General features: G+C 35.2%; 1 protein-coding gene and 1 long non-coding RNA gene across 3 annotated transcripts; one reads left to right on the plus strand and one right to left on the minus strand.

The window, feature by feature from the left end:
• LOC109829746 lies at positions 555 to 986 on the minus strand. The gene is made up of 3 exons (XR_002244125.1): positions 958 to 986; positions 713 to 840; positions 555 to 627 (listed from the first exon to the last, which is right to left on the minus strand). It is a non-coding gene; the product is annotated as an uncharacterized LOC109829746 (long non-coding RNA).
• Positions 4255 to 15721, plus strand: LOC109830694 (homeobox protein 5). 2 transcript variants are annotated; one of them, XM_020398048.1, is made up of 8 exons: positions 4255 to 4377; positions 4500 to 5075; positions 9241 to 9344; positions 9415 to 9491; positions 12603 to 12675; positions 14413 to 14503; positions 14587 to 14640; positions 14946 to 15721. In XM_020398048.1, exons 1-8 carry the CDS (start codon positions 4360 to 4362, stop codon positions 15495 to 15497), a joined length of 1545 nt encoding a protein of 514 aa, XP_020253637.1. In that variant the 5' UTR covers positions 4255 to 4359; the 3' UTR covers positions 15498 to 15721. The 2 variants fall into 2 exon arrangements, with proteins under 2 accessions (XP_020253637.1, XP_020253638.1); XM_020398049.1 differs by having other exon boundaries at positions 14590 to 14640.

A 19909-nucleotide genomic window follows, 5' to 3' on the forward strand; every position in this document is an offset into this window, starting at 1 on the left:
TTTGTTTCTGCTGAGTCGACTCATGACAGTCATGAGTCGACCCATCAGGTTGAGTCGACTCATAACTGTCATAAGTCGACTCACAAAGTGTGCTGGAATATGTGTTTTGTTTCTGCTGAGTCGACCCATGATATTATGAGTCGACCCATGGTTTATGAGTCGACTCGTGAATTTTATGAGTCGACCCATTTGTTGGTCTTTTTACTTGGGTTCTTGCTGATATTTTGGGATGTCATAAATAACCCAGTGCATAAAACATTCTGGCCAATGATTTTGAATTGACTATTCAAGTTTACAAAGTTTTTAAGAGATTGACAAACGTTGCATGCATATCCGGACAAACTATATACAACATTGCGTATCAAGGAGATTGACAAACTATATACAAGATTGCATTTCCAAACAAGCTATATATACAAGATTGCATTTCCAAACTTGCATTTTCAAAAAAACTGTATACAACCGGGGAATATATACAAGATTGCATCATTGGCATATATATATATATATATACAAATACTTTACAAATCAATTCCCAAAATATATTTGTACACAAAAAATATTGGATATCACAATTGGCATGTAGCAACCGGGGAATTGGTCTTGAGGATCATGTTGGTTGATTTCCTGAAAGCAAAATATAAGCGGATCAAAAGAACAATAGATTTCGATATAAGCGTTTCAATGAACATTACACGTATAGAAAATATACCTTCAAATAGAAATAGAGCAACAATACGAGCTCTATGTCTTGCACAATCCTTTTGGTCAATTGCAATTGGTTGACCGGATATGAGGCTAAACATGTACGCCATCAAGAACACCCCGCAATCCAAGCTTCTGCAAGTTCAAAAGTTTGCAATATCAATATAACACTCTTGGCCCGCAATATGTAGTCTCTATGTGAGTGTTAGCACAAACGAAAAAAGAACATATGAATAAGTCGAATACACTAACCCCCGTTGTTGAGGTACATCAACACTTTCTACCTCCTGAATCGAAGTAATGTCTAAGTTCCAAGCATCGGGAATGGTAGAAATAAGCTTCACCCTAAACTCATTAGCATCGGACATATAACCACGGAGGGAAGAATAATGATAAAATCTCTTCTCCTTTACAAAGAACACCAACATATGCCAATGAAATGAAGTTAGGAGTGGGAAAATAATCTTATCAAGTTCTTGGAATCGAGTTGTCGTTATTGGCTTAAACATTCGATCCACACTTGACGGATTATTTTCATTGATGCATCTCTAAAAAAATAAAGAAAGTTAAGAGTAAGTATTTAATATAGCTTATGAATATTACTTATAATCTCGGATTGGATTTCTACTTACGGTTACCCATGGACTACATATGTGTATGTCTTTCGCATAGTTTGCACGCGTCTCCATTAACCTATTTAACAAGACAACATAGGAGGCTATAACCTGAAATGTAGATAATAAATTTGTAAATATTCATGTTATATACTAACGTGAACACTAATATTTACATAATTTCAGCTTGCAGCAGAAGATCGTTTATCAGTTATGCGGCCCTCAGATTAGTAACCATTGCATATATGACTGAATTGTGGAGGCATAAGATGTGTTATTGTATCAATATCAAAAGCATGTACAGTGCTCTATATGTGTGTTATTGTATCAAATATCAAAAGCATGTGGAGGCATAAGATGTGTTATTGTATCAAATATCAGTCATACGCTTCTATGTGATTTCTGGTACAGAAAATACTCTATATGTGTGTGCATGTGTGCGTGTTTATGTATATTTGTGTGAAGCATGAAAAGAACGGATACTTACGTCACAGCTAATTGCCTCTCCTTTAAGTAACTCCAATGCATCTTTACGTGTCATCAACGCATCTCTAGATGACCACACTAATGTCTCACTACATATGAAACAAATACATAACATGTATTAATGAAAAAACTTAGTACAGGTTGAAAAGTAAATAAGTAAATCATTCAAAATACTTACGCGGCCATATTCTCCTTCCAAAAGTTATCTAGTAGTTCTCTCTCCTCATCCATTACTTCCTTCCTTCCCGGATAATTTGGTCGTCCTTTTCTACTAACAAGTGGAACAAAAGGAGACCGCATTGATGGCCCAGCATGCCGAGATCTAGAGAGAACTGTTCTTTTGATGGAAGGGGTTTTACGCATGCCTTCAATCAACGTAACATCGCGCGGGCTAAGAATAAAGGCGTCGTCATCCACTTCCATTGAATCCATGCCCACTTGATCCTTCCCACCATCCTCACCATCATCTTTCTCTACATTCAATCTATCAACGTCTTTACCAACCTCATCATCCCCGCCGACATCCTCCTCCATATCTCCACCATTCCCCTCCTCATCTTCCTCATTCCCGCCATCAACTCCCTCCTTATCCTCCTCATGCCCCTCATTAGCCCCCTCCGCACCCTCCTCTTTCCCCTCATTTTTTCGCTCCTCATCACCATCATCACTATCATCCCCATCTTCCTCATCATCCTCATCATCCTCATTTCCTCCATCACTATCCACATCCTCTTCCTCATCACCAAATTTGTCCCTCCTTATCTTCAACAGAAGGTCTAATTCCACCCGTTTTTCAAGTATGAGCTGATCCAACTCAGCTTTGGTGATTACCTACACATAAATAACCCAAGTAAAGTTCAATTCATGGATGAACATCAAATAAAAATCATGGAGAGCAATTAACTAACATGGAATAAAAATAAAAATGGAAATATATATACCTCTCTCTCTCTCTCTTCAATCTTGAAGGGGCAGTGGATGTAGTGGCAGCTTGTCTCTTTTCAAATTTGTTAGCCCTTGACTCAACACCATGCTTCCTAAAATTAGCCGGATCTCTAATTAAATCTTGAACTGTACTCCTCCGTAAAGATCCCGTGCCCTTGTGGAAGCTTAGGATGGGTGGTAGGGATTCTGCTCCTACACGAAGGCGTAATTGTCCCACAAGCTCATAAAACCAAACCTGTGAGAAAAGGAAAATTTTAGCTCAACAATAAACATGACTAAATGAATTAATATATACAATGTAGAATGACATTAAAATGTAGTAAATGTTAACTTACCATCAAAACCGAGGCAAAACCCCCCATATAACCACCTCTAGATCGATTTCCCTCAAATCTCTTAGTGATGGTTTTCTTAGCCTTAATCATCTCAGTACACAACACATTGTATACTAATTCAGCCCAATTATACTCCTTAAGAGTGCCCAATTTCTTAGCATATCTAAATGCAAACAAGGGACAACTCACCATATAACCACCTCTAGATCGATTTCCCTCAAATCTCTTAGTGATGGTTTTCTTAGCCTTAATCATCTCAGTACACAACACATTGTATACTAATTCAGCCCAATTATACTCCTTAAGAGTGCCCAATTTCTTAGCATATCTAAATGCAAACAAGGGACAACTCATACTAGCTTGGGGGCATAATATAAAGCCAATAATGAAAGCCACGAGCATATGTGGCAAAAGAGGATCTCTACGCTCGGCCATCTGCTTGATAAGTTCACCCATTCTATCTCTTCTAGCACACACAATCTTTTTCTTACCTTCATCATTTTCTTCTTTCCTCTTCAAGTCCTACGCTTTATATCTTCTTCAATTACAACCTTCGTACTATATGAAAGCACAAGCTTGTAGATCGTATTGCGATCACTTCTATGAAACTGTGTGTCTACTATAGATCTTCCCATTGGAAGACCCGTAATTCTCCCAACTTCTTCAACACCAAAGGAGGTCAAAATTTTGAAACTACTTTTTTCGACATTAAATACTCCCAACAAACAATCTACTATAACTGGTTGCACTGGAAGATCTGGAACATCTAAGTAGCCATAAAATGGAGTGTCACGAAGGGCAATTCGTTGATCTTCCGATAAATAAGTAGAAATATGATTTTGAAGGTCCCGGAAGTACCCAATGTTCGATGGAATTCGCACTAAAGCCATAAGATAGAATTTTCTGCAACCATAAAACATAAGGCGACTTTAGTTGTCTATCATATTTACAAACAAAATTGTATCAAATGTTTACAGAATCAGATGTTTACAGACAAAATTGTATCATATTTACAAACAAACAGAAAGAGAGTTGGGCTTAGAGATACAAACAATATTGGGTGGGTTTAAAAATAAATGGGAGTAAACAAATGGACCTAAAAGTAAAAATCCCAAAAAAAAAAACCCAGGCGTTGCGGTCGCGTAGAAAATTCTTATGCGGGACGTATATTTCATTCTTTCTAAAACCCCCTAAAACCCTAAAATCTCCTCCTCTCGCTCCTCTCTCAATACTCGCAGTGAGCGAAGCTTAGTGCTCGAAACCTAGATAAAATAATGAATAATCTCAATCAGGTAACCATTTCTCTGGTCCCTTGCTCTCTCTCCTTAATTACTCTTTTTCTTGGCTCAATTTTTTTCTTTATTCAGTAATTTCGTTTTTTTTTTTGTTTTTTTCCTTTCAATTCTTGAATCAGGGGATGCCATTCAATCCTAATTTCGACCCCCAAAATAACAATTTGGGAAATTTGAGTGGAGCCAACCCGAACAATTTCAGTGGCCTAAACCCTAATTTCAACCCCCGAAACAACAACTTGGGCAGTTTGAACGGAGGCCACCCTAACAATTTCAATGGCATGAACCCTAATCTCCAAACCATGGCCCAGAACAACCCGCTGGGCGTTATCCAGATGTTGGCAGCGCAAATCCAGAGCAATCCCCAGATTCAGATGAATCTGCTGAATCAGCTCCAAGCCCAAAATTTCGGTGCTCCATTTCAGCCATTTGTGGGTCAGAACCCTAATCAGATGATGGGGATGCAGAACCTGCAGATCTTTCCCCCGAGCCAAATGCTTCAAGGGAGTCAAATGATGGGTTTTCCAGGGAATCCTCAGTTGGGGATGAATAATGTGGGTCCGGGTTTTGGTAGCGTAGCTTTCGGGCAAAGTCCTGTACATGGTCCTGGTTCGATGAAACTGGAGCAGCCAACGTCTTATAATAATTCAGTGAAAGCTCAGTGCAAGCCACAGGCCAGTGGAAGTCGGCAGTTTCAGGTATCTAGAATGGGTGTATTCCTTTTACTGTGCGGTTACGTGTTCTGTATTGTTGTTTGATTTGGTTGAGTTCTTGCACACCACGTCCTACCTGGTACAGTAATTTTATATTGTGGATATTTATGTTAGGTAATGATCTACTTTGTATTCAGATATGCTTACTGCCGCCCCATGCTTTTTAATTCTTATTTAAATAAGAAAATGAAGATGTGAAAGTATAAGTGATTAGGATAACATGTTAAAGACAATGGTTGTCATCAACAGTGGCATGATATGTTGTTATTTCTGTAAGAAGCGAAGAGACCGTGCGTTATTCCTTTTCCCTGCTTTATCTTTCTTTAAGATTAGACTAGAGTTAGAGGGTGAATTTTGTGAACTAAAACACACAATGTTGAAAATATACAACAGCACATAAAAGTAAAGCACACTCAAGATATTATGAATAAACAATACAATGTGGCACATAAAGTAGGACACATGTCTTATTCTACAAAGCTTATATTCCAAAAAAAATAGAAAAGTTACATGCAAGACAATTATAGAGCACAATAACACATAAGAAACAATAGACACACACATATACATCTATATGTATGTACAATGTATATATGTATACATCAAGGTTTTAAATATCCACCGATAATCTGATATTATCCCCGAGTTATTAGTTTTGGGAGCTTTCCGATAAGATAAGTTGGAATTTAATTCAGTTATCGTTTTTTGGAGTTTATCGGCGATAATGCAGCGATAAAGGTGATTATCAGTCGATATTAGTGGCTCTAAAAATTGGAATTATCGGGCCACACTATTTGGTTGTGATTTTGGGTAATGGGCAGTTTTTGAGTGAACTTGAAACCTGACCCGACCCATTTTTTACAATAAAACTTAAAACCTGATTTTGTAGCCCTAATCCTCCGTTCTCTCCCCCCTCATTTGTGTGGCTGTGCCCGTTGCCCTAATCATCTGATCTTCGTTCCTCTTTGACTTCGTCAACCTTGACGCTCACCTCCGCCGACTTCGACGCTTGCCTCCGCTCAAACTCCACTAACCTCAACGCTATCAAATTCGACCATTTGACGCTGCTCTCTCATTGACGTTAACTTCATCAACTTGACAACTTTGACCGACGCTAAGCTCTCTCCATCGACGTCCTCATCAACTGATCGAATCGATGATGTCGATCGACGCTGAGCTCTTCATCGACGCTGAGCTCTCTCCATCGACACCATCATCAAATGTGACTTCCACAGTTCGACTTGGACTCTCCATCGACACCACGCCCTCAACACAACTTCTGAAGTTGTGGCAATAGGTAATATTCACTATTCAGTTAGTTTTTCTCTGGTTATTTAGTAAAGTTTGAGAGAATGAAAGAGGGGAGTATGGTTAGATTACAATTTGGGGTTTTTCTCTGGTTATTTAGTAAAGTTTGAGAGAATGAAAGAGGGGAGTATGGTTAGATTACAATTTGGGGTATTATATTATATATATACATCATAAGGGGAGTATGGTTAGATTACAATTTGGGGTATTATATTATATATATACATCATACGATATTATCACTCCGATAAATACTACTTATCCCCGATATATCCTCGATTTTCGCTATCCGATAAGAATTTTGGCTATTTGATAAATCCCCGATAACCGATATTTAAAACCTTGGTATACATACGTATATACATATATCCACTATGGATCAAAAAGTCATTAGGGACTCCTGATGTTTTTAAAATGACACCAGTTCACTTGAAAGAAACAAACATATATGTACTGTAGTGTTATGTATATTTGTTTTTTGCTCAATTCAAACTTAAGTTCCTCCTTTAAAATCCAAAATGAACTGCCAAATCACGATACTATAATGTTGTGTTATATTTTAAACAACTACTACGCTGTTTCTGAACAAGTAATGACTTGTTTAACTATATCGCAAATTTTACATGTTCATGCTAAGAATCTTATCCTGATGCATTTTTGCCTCAAACAATGAAGCAATTTCTTTACTTAGTCCATCTTACAGTAATTAAAAACTTCTTCATTTATCTCTTCTCTGTAGTAACGAAACTAGGTTGGTAAAAGATCACAGTTGACATTGTGTTCTGGTCAATTATTCGATGCATCCTATGCATATTATATGGTGGGCAACATTAATTGCATTTCTTTAAAATGGTATCAAGTTGACTGAGCTCTGTGAAGGAGTCCTAATAGTTTGTTGTAATGCCCTTTTTCTAATGTGAAATTAGGTAAAGATACAAGGAACATGAGACGAGCATACTATCAAAACATAGTTTTTTGTAGTATATACATGGATTTTTTTCTCTTGCTTTGAATGTAAGTAGAGGGAAAATAGCTGAAGGTAAATTATACCTGAGAGTTTTGCCTGCTGAGTGTTAATTAAGTAGTAAATCTGTCCAGGTGATCAAAAACAGTTCTATAATTACATTGCCTCTTTTATATGAAAGAGAAAACCACTAAAGCTTGCAAACCTCACTGGTACCTGAATCTGCTTAATCTGGTGTTAAGCTGGTTGGAGTAGACACTAGAAATATGAAGCTATGAGGTCAGAGTTGTCAGACATGCTTGGAGACTAGTTTAAATTTGTTTTTAACTTTTAACGGCTTTCAGCTTAGGTGATGAGTTGGCTATGATTGTTCCTCTACAGTTATATTACCAGTTTAAGATAGGTTGGTATAGTTAATTTTCTAGATGGGAACGATAAATTAACTGCAAGTTAAGTGTTTAACCTTGAACTGCAAAGGCCTGACGTCCTTGTAATTTCTGAAGTAGTTAAGACGGGAATGTTCTCCTTTGTAGGGATGGATCTGTGCATGTGGAGGGTGGGCAACTATGAAATCTATGTTACAGTCATTTAGGAATATAAATGCTCGCCATCTACTCATGCGAAATCATGGTTCTGACTGACAAACTAGACAAAATTCATGAAGGGGATGTAAATGCTTCTCAAATTCGTTTTCTAAATCTTGATTGTACTGTCTCAAACATAAGCATTTTGATAGAACAAATAGGTAATGTTGATGTGATCCTTGTAAGCATTTCTATTGATGAAATTTGATTTCAATAGGTTTTGTTGGCTGCAAGTTAATATAAAAACAGAGTCTGAGGTTATCATCACAGTCTATTGTAAATATTATGTATAACAGTATGAGAAACCATCACCTATCTGAGGTGGTTAAATAGACTACAGAGGGACTCTGCGGTTGACTATCCTGCATCTTGGAGTGGAATTATATGGTTTCAAATAACATTGCAAATGCAGATTGTACATTTCAATAGATTTGCAACCTATATTGTCCAGGTCCGTGCTTGAATTGCATTTAACTTGCTCCTGACTCTATTCCTTTAAAGGGATTGTATAACTGGATCAACGGACATGAACCACGGAAGAGAAGGCTTATCTAAATAATGGTGACTGGACATTTCAAAATTGTTAGGAAGCTTACCATTTATTAAATTTGGCTAGTTTATGGTCTTTTTCTAATACTGTTGTATCATATGGACTCTCTCCTTCCTTTTACAGTTTAGCATAAAGTATACTAAGGAAAGAAAAAAAAGACATGCCTAGATGATTCCATTAAACTTCCTTCCTACTAGTCTATTCACCTGATAGACTTTGGACTTATTTATTCATTGGTTCATCATTTTTTTTTTGATATCTCACTGTCTTGCAGGTTCTTATGTGTAAACTCTATCAATCTGGTTTAGTTGTATTCACTTTTTTAGGAATTATCTATATTCAGTTAGGGGTAATGGATAGAAGATGCACCTCCTCCTTGGTTCTTCCTTTAACTTGGTTGCATGTGCTAAGCTGCTTGTAGTTGTTCTCATATAAGGCTTATTTTCTTTCCTTCTCGTTGATCTAATTTTATCTTATGGTAATAGGTAACAAGTATATGGTTTACGCCTTTTAAGATGGCTAACAATTCTGCTGTATTGTGTCCCACAATTGTATTATGTTTTACTTTTCTTGAATGATAAAGGCTTCATGGATCATCACTTGTATGCCGTAGATTTCTATATCCTCACGAAGGGAACATTTGTTTCTCATAAATTAGTGCTATTCTGCTATCATGAAAGGAATATGTGAAAAAATACACTCTTCATTTTAGCTCATTTGCCTATCATATTGATTTTTTCTTAGGGTAATTACATTGAGGCTAATAGATGTGCAACCTCTCAAAGTTCTGCGAACAGAGGTCCTGTAAGAACTTTTCATGGTTCTGGGAAAGAGCCATTACATAACAGGCATGTCTATCAACTAAGCTTATTTTGATTTTCATGGAAAGGAAATTTCACGCTAGTTTTAGTTTTGCAGATTCCAGAAATCTCAATTGTCTGACATGAGGGGTTCAAAAGGAAACATAAATCAATCTAACAGGAGACGAGGAAGAGGTCTCGTAAATGCAATTCTTATTCGATTGTAATTTATCTTGTGTAGAATGGTGCAGTTACTAAATTCATATAGAAAGTAATAGAAAATAGTATGTGTATTGAGCAAGACTGGCAATGCCATGTAGTTGCACGGAGTAGATCATAATTCCCTTTAAGATTTTAGTCATCACATTTTATCCAATTTCTTGACTGTCACAATTATGATGTGTGCATTGCATAGGGTTGCAGAGCATAACAGCGTAACAGGCCTAGTAATGCCTTTGCTATGCTGTTTTGCTTGGGCACTGTAAGGAACAATAATATGGGAAGTTTAGTAGAACATTGAGAACTCATACAACTTAACTAAGTCATAGCCTCTTGTGTGAATTGACATGCGTACGTAAAAAATGGATATATATGCAGTATACATGTATACAACAAATTGAGTTACCTGCATATATAAATAAATTCAACTACAAATTGAGAAGCACAGTTACAAAGACAATTCATGGACAAGATGACACAGCAACAAACTAATCGCATGAGTGGCCTGTTTGTGCTCACATTCGCTAAGAAACCCACCCAATACGACTATAGGTAACCCCACTGAAAAACTTGGGTGACCCATTAATTGTGTAAACCAAGTGAGATTAAGATTGGCTATACACTGAAACCTAAAGTTGTTACACTGAGAGCAATTTAAGAGCCATTATACTCTAAAAGCTTATTAACCTCACTATAGAAGCTATTATTCAGACCAACTTCTGTTACTACAGTATATTTCTACCTATATGTTAATTGGTAATTTGGTTAATTTATGCTTATTATTCTTGAACCACTATCCACATTGGCTTAATAATAGGTTAGTGACATATATTAAGAAAGATGTATTTGATAGTGTTACTAATGATTTTTATTATGTACTTTTAGAAAATGAAAACTCATAAGAAACAATTGTAAAACTTTTATTTTATACTTTATATAGTGACACCACTTTCTAGAAATCCAGGACCTGCCACTGGTGTGTGCGTTGAAATACTTGGGTAGAAGCCGTAACTAAACACTTCACGTTCACTGCTGATATTAGGAGTTATCATATTATTCATCACATTTGATTCTATAACAATATACAATTTCCCACTTGTTCTAATTTGGAAATTTGATCATGTAACCCCATAAAAAGTAGTCTGGAGAGTGGTGATGTTTATTTCCTAAGTTTAAGAGTTAACATGAACTCCCTAGTCCAGTGAGGTTCATCCTTTTATGGAGAGGAAGTACATTTATAAATTAATGGATATGTACATATGCACATGTGAAACTTGCACAGACCACATTACTATATTAGAATATTTACTGTTATAGGATGACATATGATTTGTACATACTCTAAACATTGGCCTTCCATCTTATAATTTTTGTGTAGAGAATATCCTTCTCATACGTATACGTCATATTAGTATGATAATCTAACATATAATATTTACATACCCTAAATATTAGCCGCCTATCTTACAAGTTTTTATGTGTGGAATATCCTCGGGCCATCATCTTTCAAAGAGTAGCCTGTCTCCCAGTTTTTATATCAAAAAATATTTAAAATTTTTTGATACTTTTACTAAATTTATTACTAGATGCCCTTCACCAAAAAAGAAGTCTTTAATATCTAAGTGAAGGAAAATAAAATCTCAACATGTAATGTCTATGGAAGAAATGTTTTGGAAGTGGCAAAAAATATCTAAGAAATATCTAGTAAGTTTTCCAAATTGAAATTAGATCGCTAAGTTCAGGGGAGACTTGGAAAGTACCTGATAGGAATATGTATAAAAAGTAAGACATATGGGTGTCCGCTACATGCCTAATACGAGCAGCGCATCTTACTGGTACTGTCCAAGTTAGATTGTTAGTAATTAGGGGTACTAAACCGTATCCGTATCCGAAAATATCCGTAACTGTATCCGTTAGGATGCATATATGGTTACTCAAATCTATAACCGATAGGATATGGTTACGGATATGGTTTTGTAATGAAATATCCGTATCCGTATCCGAAATATCCGAATACATATTAGTCATACTCTTACGATAGTTTCGATTCTTAGATTATAGATTTGTGGTTAATTTTGATGATCAAGATGTCTAATCTTAACTTTTCAGTTATAATGAAGATATTAACGAACTCTTTTGTATCACATGAACTATATTTTTCTCAATACTATCTATTTTTCTCATATCTATTTTGTATCCGTATGCATATGCGCTTATATATCCGTATTTACATCCATAACTGTATCCGATTTTAGCGAATATAGTTATAAATTTTCCTTACCGAGATATATCCGTATCCGTATCTAAGATGGGTAAGCGGATATGGATATGGTAAACATCATATCCGAGCCGTATCCGGACCGAATGCACTCCTATTAGTAATCCTTCTAAACTTAATTACACCGTTTGAATTTCACCTAGCTGTGTGTGATTCTTGTGGTGGTATCTTTTTCAAGGTTCGAAGGTGCAAAGTTTGAACATTGAATGACTGCTGAAAGATTGTGATGTACAGAATTGTTTGAGTGGTTCTAAACCCAACTTCATAGTTGGATTTATTTTGTTATCACAAATATCATGTGTTGATGGTGAAGTTGACATGGCAGCTTTCTCGGGATTGTGGACAGTTGGAATTTATGCCAAAGAACTATAGTTACCCTTGACAATGTTGAGAGAATGGTTTTCTAGAGGAAGAGATACATATGGATAATGGCATCGTAATCTGCTACTTCTGTTCGAATTTGTGATGTTACTTTTATAACTTTTAAAGGTCCTTATGACACATTTTGTACCAGTTTTAAAAGTTGGAAGGTTCTGTTCATTTGCATGTTCATTATCTGAGTTCGTATGAAACAATCTAAAGCATCACGAAAGCTGCAACATATCCTGTCGAGGCAATTTTGTATGATCAGCTCTTGCTTCTTCATTTTCACTTATTCATCCAACTTTGTGTTTTCTTGTGTTGTTCAACTTATGCATGCACAAATATTTTGCTTCCTTTCCATTCATATTATGGAATAAGACAATAGTTTCTGGTGAGAGTATTTCCTTATATGTTTGATGTTCTTAATAAATTGTTGCTTTAAGCAGGACAAAATAACAGGAGAGAGCAGAGATCAAAACCTATGGATTTCAGTGAAGCAGCTCCGAAAGTTAGTGTGAGGTAGTGATATGTTAACTAACTTATCTAACAATCTTCTTAGAAAGCTACAGGGGGACTTTTCCTTCTCAAGTTGTACAACTGAAACTGAAACTTACTTCCACATCGTATCCTATTATAATCTTATTTGTGGACATGCAATAAAGGAAAGATTTGTGTGCTTTAGGAATTAATTTTTGATGAAAAAAGTAGCTCATAATTTTATTAATGCAGTCCATATTACAAACATTCAGTTTTCATAGTCTATATTCATTGTGTAGATGATTCCTTAGTTTTGTGTGCTTGCAGGTCCATCCTGTACCTATTTCTTCCTTTATTTGTTTACTATAATATCTTATATTTCTTGTAAGAGGGAGTGACGGTTGGTTAAGATGGCTTCTTAAATCATTTAGATCTTTGTTTTAAATATCCCTGATATGTGCTGATATATATAGGTTGATATATCTTTTTATGGCCAATATCTAGTAGCTATAGCTTTTGGGTTAAAATTGGTTCCTAACCATTATTTAAGGCCCATTAACTCTAAATCGGGCAAAATGTGCGTGAGTTTAGGGAAAAAATTTTATTAAGATTTCCCTTATTAGTTACTTCCAAATAATTTTTCATTGCTATCCCAACAACGACAACATCAACAACAAAAGGATGAAGAACACCAATTTAATATCCTTTACTGCTTTTGGCAAGATTCCGGCGTGTATCCCTGACATAGCCGATATATTAGATGATATGTTAGCTGATATATTCGTTTATATAGCTAGTCACAGAACAATATAGTTCTGCAAAATTTCTTTAATGTTTTTAAGAAAAAAATTTCCATACTTATGAATTATTATTTTTTTAAATTGTAGCATGCTCTTTTCCATAAGTGAGTTTCTACAATTGGTAGGTGATTCTAAACATATATATTATTTACATTTTAGTACGTATAGATTACATTTTAGGACATTATATTATGTATGCACATCATGCAACGTGTCATTCCAGTATTTAATACATATCCCCGATATTTCCCCGATATCGCCAATCTGATATGAATTTTGGCCGTATATTTTAACCCTTGATTTAGATGTAATCATTATGTTCAACATTGAATGTTTCTTAGAAGATGGAGAAAGGGTTGGTTAAGACTTCTTAAGCCATTTAGATATATGCTTCATCTTAACCATTTCGATATTTGCACCAATTTTCCTTTAATTTCGCATGCCTATATAGCTTCATCCTGCTCTTTTTCCTTGGGCTAAATGGCACTTAAATGCCTTATATTTCACACTCTTAGCACGTACATACCCTCAGCTGTATTTCGTAGCATTTATATACCTTGAGTTGGTCAAAATTAGCATATTAATACCCCTATATTTTGCAAACGTGATATTTTTTATTCAAAAGTTCCCATATAATATTTATATGCTTATCTTATAGTTTTTTCTTTATTAAGTTTGTTGTATTCATTGTTAAATCTTTTACAATTCTATTTTGATAGGTTTAATAATAATTTAATAAATATTAATGGTTAGAAAGCTCCAAAATTAACATATGAATGTTATATGGGAACTTTCGGATGAAATTTTTCACGTTTGCAAAATATAAGGTATTAAAGTGCCAATTTTGACCAACTAAGGCCATATAAATGCTACAAAGTACAACTGAGGGTATATGAGTGCTAAAGGAGTGAAACTATAAGATATTTAAGTGCTATTTAGCCTTTTCCTTATATGATTCTTATTATATATTTCCATGAAGGTCACTCCCAGTAAACTATACGAAGCATGAGATCCAACTGTGGCGTGAAGCACGCAAGAAGAATTTTCCAACCAGAGCCAACATGAACAAGGTGATAATTCACCTTAGAATGGAGCATAAGTTCATCTTAATTTGTTGCTTACAATTTTCATTTCCTTTTCTTTCTTCTGTCAGAAGACTACCAAGATTAGTAATAATGAAGATGCAGACGCAAAATTACGTCGCCAGGTGCTTATATATTATTACTATGTCAAAAGTACTACATTTATAGTGGTGTTAATTATTGATATACTCCCTTTCTATCTCCCAAATGTAGATGGACCCCCTCTAGTTCTATTGTTGCAGATAGATCCCTGAATACAATTATACTGGGGTTAATTATTGATATACTCCCTATACTAGACCTCCTAAGATGAAAGAATCAAAATAATTCCACTCAAGGGAGTCTATCTCAAAAACATAGAACAACAAGGGTAATCCAGAATTAACGCTTTATAGTATATACAAAAATGGTGATAATATCTTCTCTGCAGCAATTGAAGGAAGTTCTAGCTAAACAGGCAGAATTAGGTGTGGAAGTTGCTGAAATACCACCTGATTATCTTAGTGAACCCGAAACCCAAGTCTCCAAGAGGAAAAATGAAAGAGAAGGAACATATGGGGGATCGGGTGATAGATTCAATAAAGGGAGAGGCAGGGGAAATGGCCGAGATAATCGGCATTCTAAAAGACAGAAGTTTCAGAATAAAGGAGCATCTGCTACTCCTTTGCCCGTGAAGAGGGAACCAAGCCTTCTCGAGAAACTTTTGAGTTCTGATATAAGGAGGGATAAAAGCCAGTTGCTGCAAGTTTTCAGGTTTATGGTCTTGAATGATTTTTTCAAACAATGGCCTGATAAACCCTTGGAGTTTCCAATCATCAATGTTAAAGACAAGGGATACTCTGAGGAGATTAGTGATCAGAAAGAATGCTGTTTGGTTGAAGAAATGGTTAATGAATCCATTGAAGATGTAACTTTTGACGATAATGAGAATGGCAGTAGAGAGAAAATTCAGGAGTCAGAGGAAGGGGAAATTACAGATTAGCGGCATGATATTCAAATTTTTTTTCTTTTTCTTCTTGAATATTGTCTTTCTTATAATCAATTTCTAATGGAAACAAACAGGAGAAGAGAATCTTTTGTCATGTAAAATATATTTCTTCTCTCGTTATTTGTATTAGAACTTCCAATGTTTTGGAAAGGCTCTGATGAAGGTAATGTGTATAGGCTACCGAAAAAAAGTTTGCTTTAGTTGAGCTTCTGAGTTTCTTTGCTGTGGAAATAACCTCCCTACTCTAAATGTTGCTAGATTGTTGGTATATAATCTGAGATTCAAACCTGAAGATGTTGATTTGAGTATTTTCTGGTGCTTCTGGTGCTGTTGTGTATGCAATATATTGGTCTTTGGGCTTTCTTTGTTCTTCCTACTACAGTTAGAGTTTATACATTAGATTGCCTTATCTTCTCCGTCCAATCTATTTTTTTCATTCTTTCTTGCCCTCTTCTTGTATCGTGTCTATCAGTTGCAATTTTCTCGATTATCAAGCCGTTGGCATGTTATCGTAAGATCACGTTATTCACACAATATGGGAACTAAGAGAGGCAATAAAGGATGCAAAACAATGAAAGGCTAGGGGGAAGGACTAGGCCTGTCTCAACAAGCCAGTCTGGCTCGGCCTGAATTTCCAACTTTGGGCGGAGCAAGCTGGACCTTCACCGGAGGGCCCAGGCTAGGTTCAGGTTTGGTTCCAGGTAGGGTCGGCTTGGTTTTTTCATATGTTTTCATTTTTTGCAAAAAAAAAAAAAAAAAAAAAAAAAAAAAAAAGTCATATGTTTTCATTTTTTGCAAAAAAAAAAAAAAAAAAAAGAAAAAAGAAAAGGAAAGAAAGAAAGAAAGAAAGAAATTACCTTTTTTGTTACAAAATGGCAACTTCAAAAGTAATTAAAAAGGTACAAATTTTGAACAAACAAATTCAATCTTATTATTAATCACTTATATAGTTATACAATTTGCAAATTTCATAGAAATTAAAATGATCAAACATAAATTCTTTATTATTAATAACTAAGAATTATAACATTTTTTTGGAAAAACCATCACATCATAATAGATGAGTACATCCCAACTAGATTGACATCCATCTATATCATTATCATTTACAACTTCTTCCATTCAAACAAACAAAAGCTAAAAATTACAAATAACTTTCTACTCTTTATCTCCTATCACCAACTGATTAAGTCCATCTTCAATACTAGCTATCAGATCGATACCTTTAGTTCTCTTCTCGTACCTCTGCTAACATTGTAAGCACATACCGCCTGTACGATAGACAAATCCAGTGATGTTCTACAGTTATCGATCAACTATCTTGATGTGGTAAAGGTGGACTCCAAAAGTACAGTAGAAACCTTCTCTGTTAGTAAATCAAGAGGCAAATGGAAATCACAAGATATAAAACCATCCCATATACTTTCCACCATTGCAAAATATCAAACCTCTTATTATTCTGAGATTTAAGTAAAGGTTCAGCTAAATATTGTTTAATTTCAAAAACTTTTCTTGATGATGGTCCTGATCCACGAAAACTACCCGTACTGGTTAGCCTCTCTATCATCGATTACCTGTCAAAACCCTTACCTTTGCTCCGTCTAGAACTCGTTGAAGCTGTAGGTTGAGATAATATATCATGACTAGCTACATACTCTTCAAATAATATTTAATAGTGTAATGATGAGTAAGAGCATTAATAAACTGATCGCTATCACTTTCCATTACCATGTTATGATACAAAGAATTCAACAAGCGTTGAAGACCAAGATCTTTCAAGCATGGAACAATAAGAATCCGCAAACCAAAAATAATAGGAATGAGTCTAAAATACTTAAAAAAAAATTTTCCATTTCATAAATCATGTTGAAAAATAAGCATCCATGTGCTAAGTATTAAAAAAGTTTGAAATTTTAAAACTTGCAAATCACCTTGAGTAATACCTTGATAATAACAGCTAGATAATAACATAGTAACATCATAAAAAAAACTTATAGCATCTCTTTTACATACTTATAATTGCTCATTCATCATCACTTATTCCATACATATCACTAGAACTAGATACAGAACTAGAACTACAAGCATAGAAAGTAATAAAACTATTTATAATTTCTTTATACTTTATTGCTACATTTAACATTGCATAGGTGGAATTTCACCTATAGTCAACATTTTTTTGGAATTAACTTAGTTTTTAATTTTTTTCTTCTACACAGTTGTTTTCATGTCTTAATCATTTATTCAGAAGCATTATTAGCGTAAGCTATAACCCTAACTTTTTCTATCATTAGTCTAATTTCATCAATGCACTTTTCACAATTTGGTTCAAAATATGACACATGCATCTAATATGAAAAATGTCACCCTAGCATGGCAATTGTAAAGATGACTTGATAAGATATACAACTACATTATTATTTGTTTGCATTATCTAGTAAATTTTTTTTTAGTGATTTCTAATTTTAGAAATTCTTCAATTATTAAACTTGCAACATTCACGCTAGTGTGTGAATCTTCAAATGAAATTTAAAAAAAAATCTTTTAGATACTTGGCAAGTGTCATCTATCCCGTGTGTTATGATACATAAATAACTAATTTGTGCTCTAAATATTCAAATATCAGAAATTAGAGAAAATTTATAGTTTAAGCTTTTAAAAAAAATTCTTCCTCGTGATAATATTTCAAAAATATCACGTTAAAAATTTGGCAAGAATTTTTTTAAAAAGCAGAATAAAAATGATCTTTAATCATATCATCAAATTCAACATTTTCTACCAATTCATAAGGAAGGATTTTAAGAACAATAAATCTGATGTTGCATTTGCTAGCTCTAATTGTGTCTTAGTTCCATGAACCAAGGCTACCGAAGGAAGATGATGGAGATATTAGAGATTAGCTAATGTCGTGCAAAGCCATTCCTTGCCCTTTGCTGTGTTTTTCTAAATATCTTTTATGTGGTTAGCCCCCCTTTTATGATGAGTTACCAAGACATGGCCGCATAACGCACATTTTGCCTTTTAGGTGAGAAGCATGTTGTCTCCATCCTTAGTAACTCCTATCTTCTCAAAAGAAATCTCACACTTCTGACATCTACCTTTTAGGATCTCTAGCTATTCGATCATTGTCAGATTCGAGTTCGACATCGGTAGGAGGAGGAGTAGCTGTAAGACACAATTCAGAAGATGGATTTTGCCATTGGTAATCGAAGAAGGAAGCCATTAGAATTAGAGAATTAAAGAGTACTTGAGAGTATTAGAAAATATAAGAGTGATTAAGAGAGAGTGTTAGATAAAAGAAGATGAGTTTTGGAGGAGAAAATAAACAAAACCCCCCTTCTATTTATAAAGCCAGAGCATCCTAGTCAAATGACCATTTAGGCTTCCTAACTCTGTCCAAGTTCCAGTCACAGACCCAGGTTTCTCTACCTGGACCTTCAGAATGCATGCTGGCACAGCCCCTGGTGACAGGACCTAGACCCGAGCCCGAACTCCATAGGGCCTAGCCATCCGGGCTAGGTTTTGGGCCAACCGAGTCCGGGCCAAAGCCCATTTTGACAAGCCTAGGAAGGATGAAGTTACAATAACCAAGTTTTTTTTGCCAGTCTAAGGAAAACACTCTTAAGTTTCATCATTTTCTAACTTTATCATTAATTTTTAAAAAAAGAAATAGTGATGGTTTTTGTCACGCTCCGCTTGCCAAAATACCGAAAATCGAAACGTGAACAAGTCCGCGACGTATTAGATTAATAAGAATAAATAAAAATAAATATTTCTCCTTAACCTAATACGCTAAGCGTCTAGAAATAAATACAATGCGAAGTCACAGGTCCTCGATCACAATCAACAATAATATAATGAACAACACAGAATAAAATGATACATATCACAACTGAAATATCATCCAAGACATAATATTCGGGTCAAACATGCCCTTATTACAAAACTGAACAAATGAATACTCAAGAGATACAAAATACATTGTTCAACAGAATAGAAGGGAAAAGACTACAAAAACAACTAGGATCATCAAATAAGACGAGATACTGAACTTCGACCTATTCTTCAACTGTATCTGCAATGCACTCCTGCTGAGAATCCTCTGGCTCCTAGCGATCTTCCGGCTGGACCAATTCTTACTCTAAGTCTGATGCACACCAGAGAAAACATGTGTACGTCAGCGTGCATGGCACACGGCAAGACCCCACAAAACAAAGAAAAGAACGAATGAAAACCCAATGCGAAAAACGATACAATAATAGAAATGACAAAAGGAAGTGTAACTGGAAATCCAATAAAATCAGCATGCGAAAACACTACTAAAACATGATAATCATAAGGCTAACTGCACACTGTAACCGGGTTGAATACTAGCCATCCTAAAAACTCATTGGTCCACATCTCAC

The sequence above is a fragment of the Asparagus officinalis genome, chromosome 2, assembly GCF_001876935.1.
Source record: "Asparagus officinalis chromosome 2, Aspof.V1, whole genome shotgun sequence".
Taxonomy (NCBI): domain Eukaryota; kingdom Viridiplantae; phylum Streptophyta; class Magnoliopsida; order Asparagales; family Asparagaceae; genus Asparagus; species Asparagus officinalis.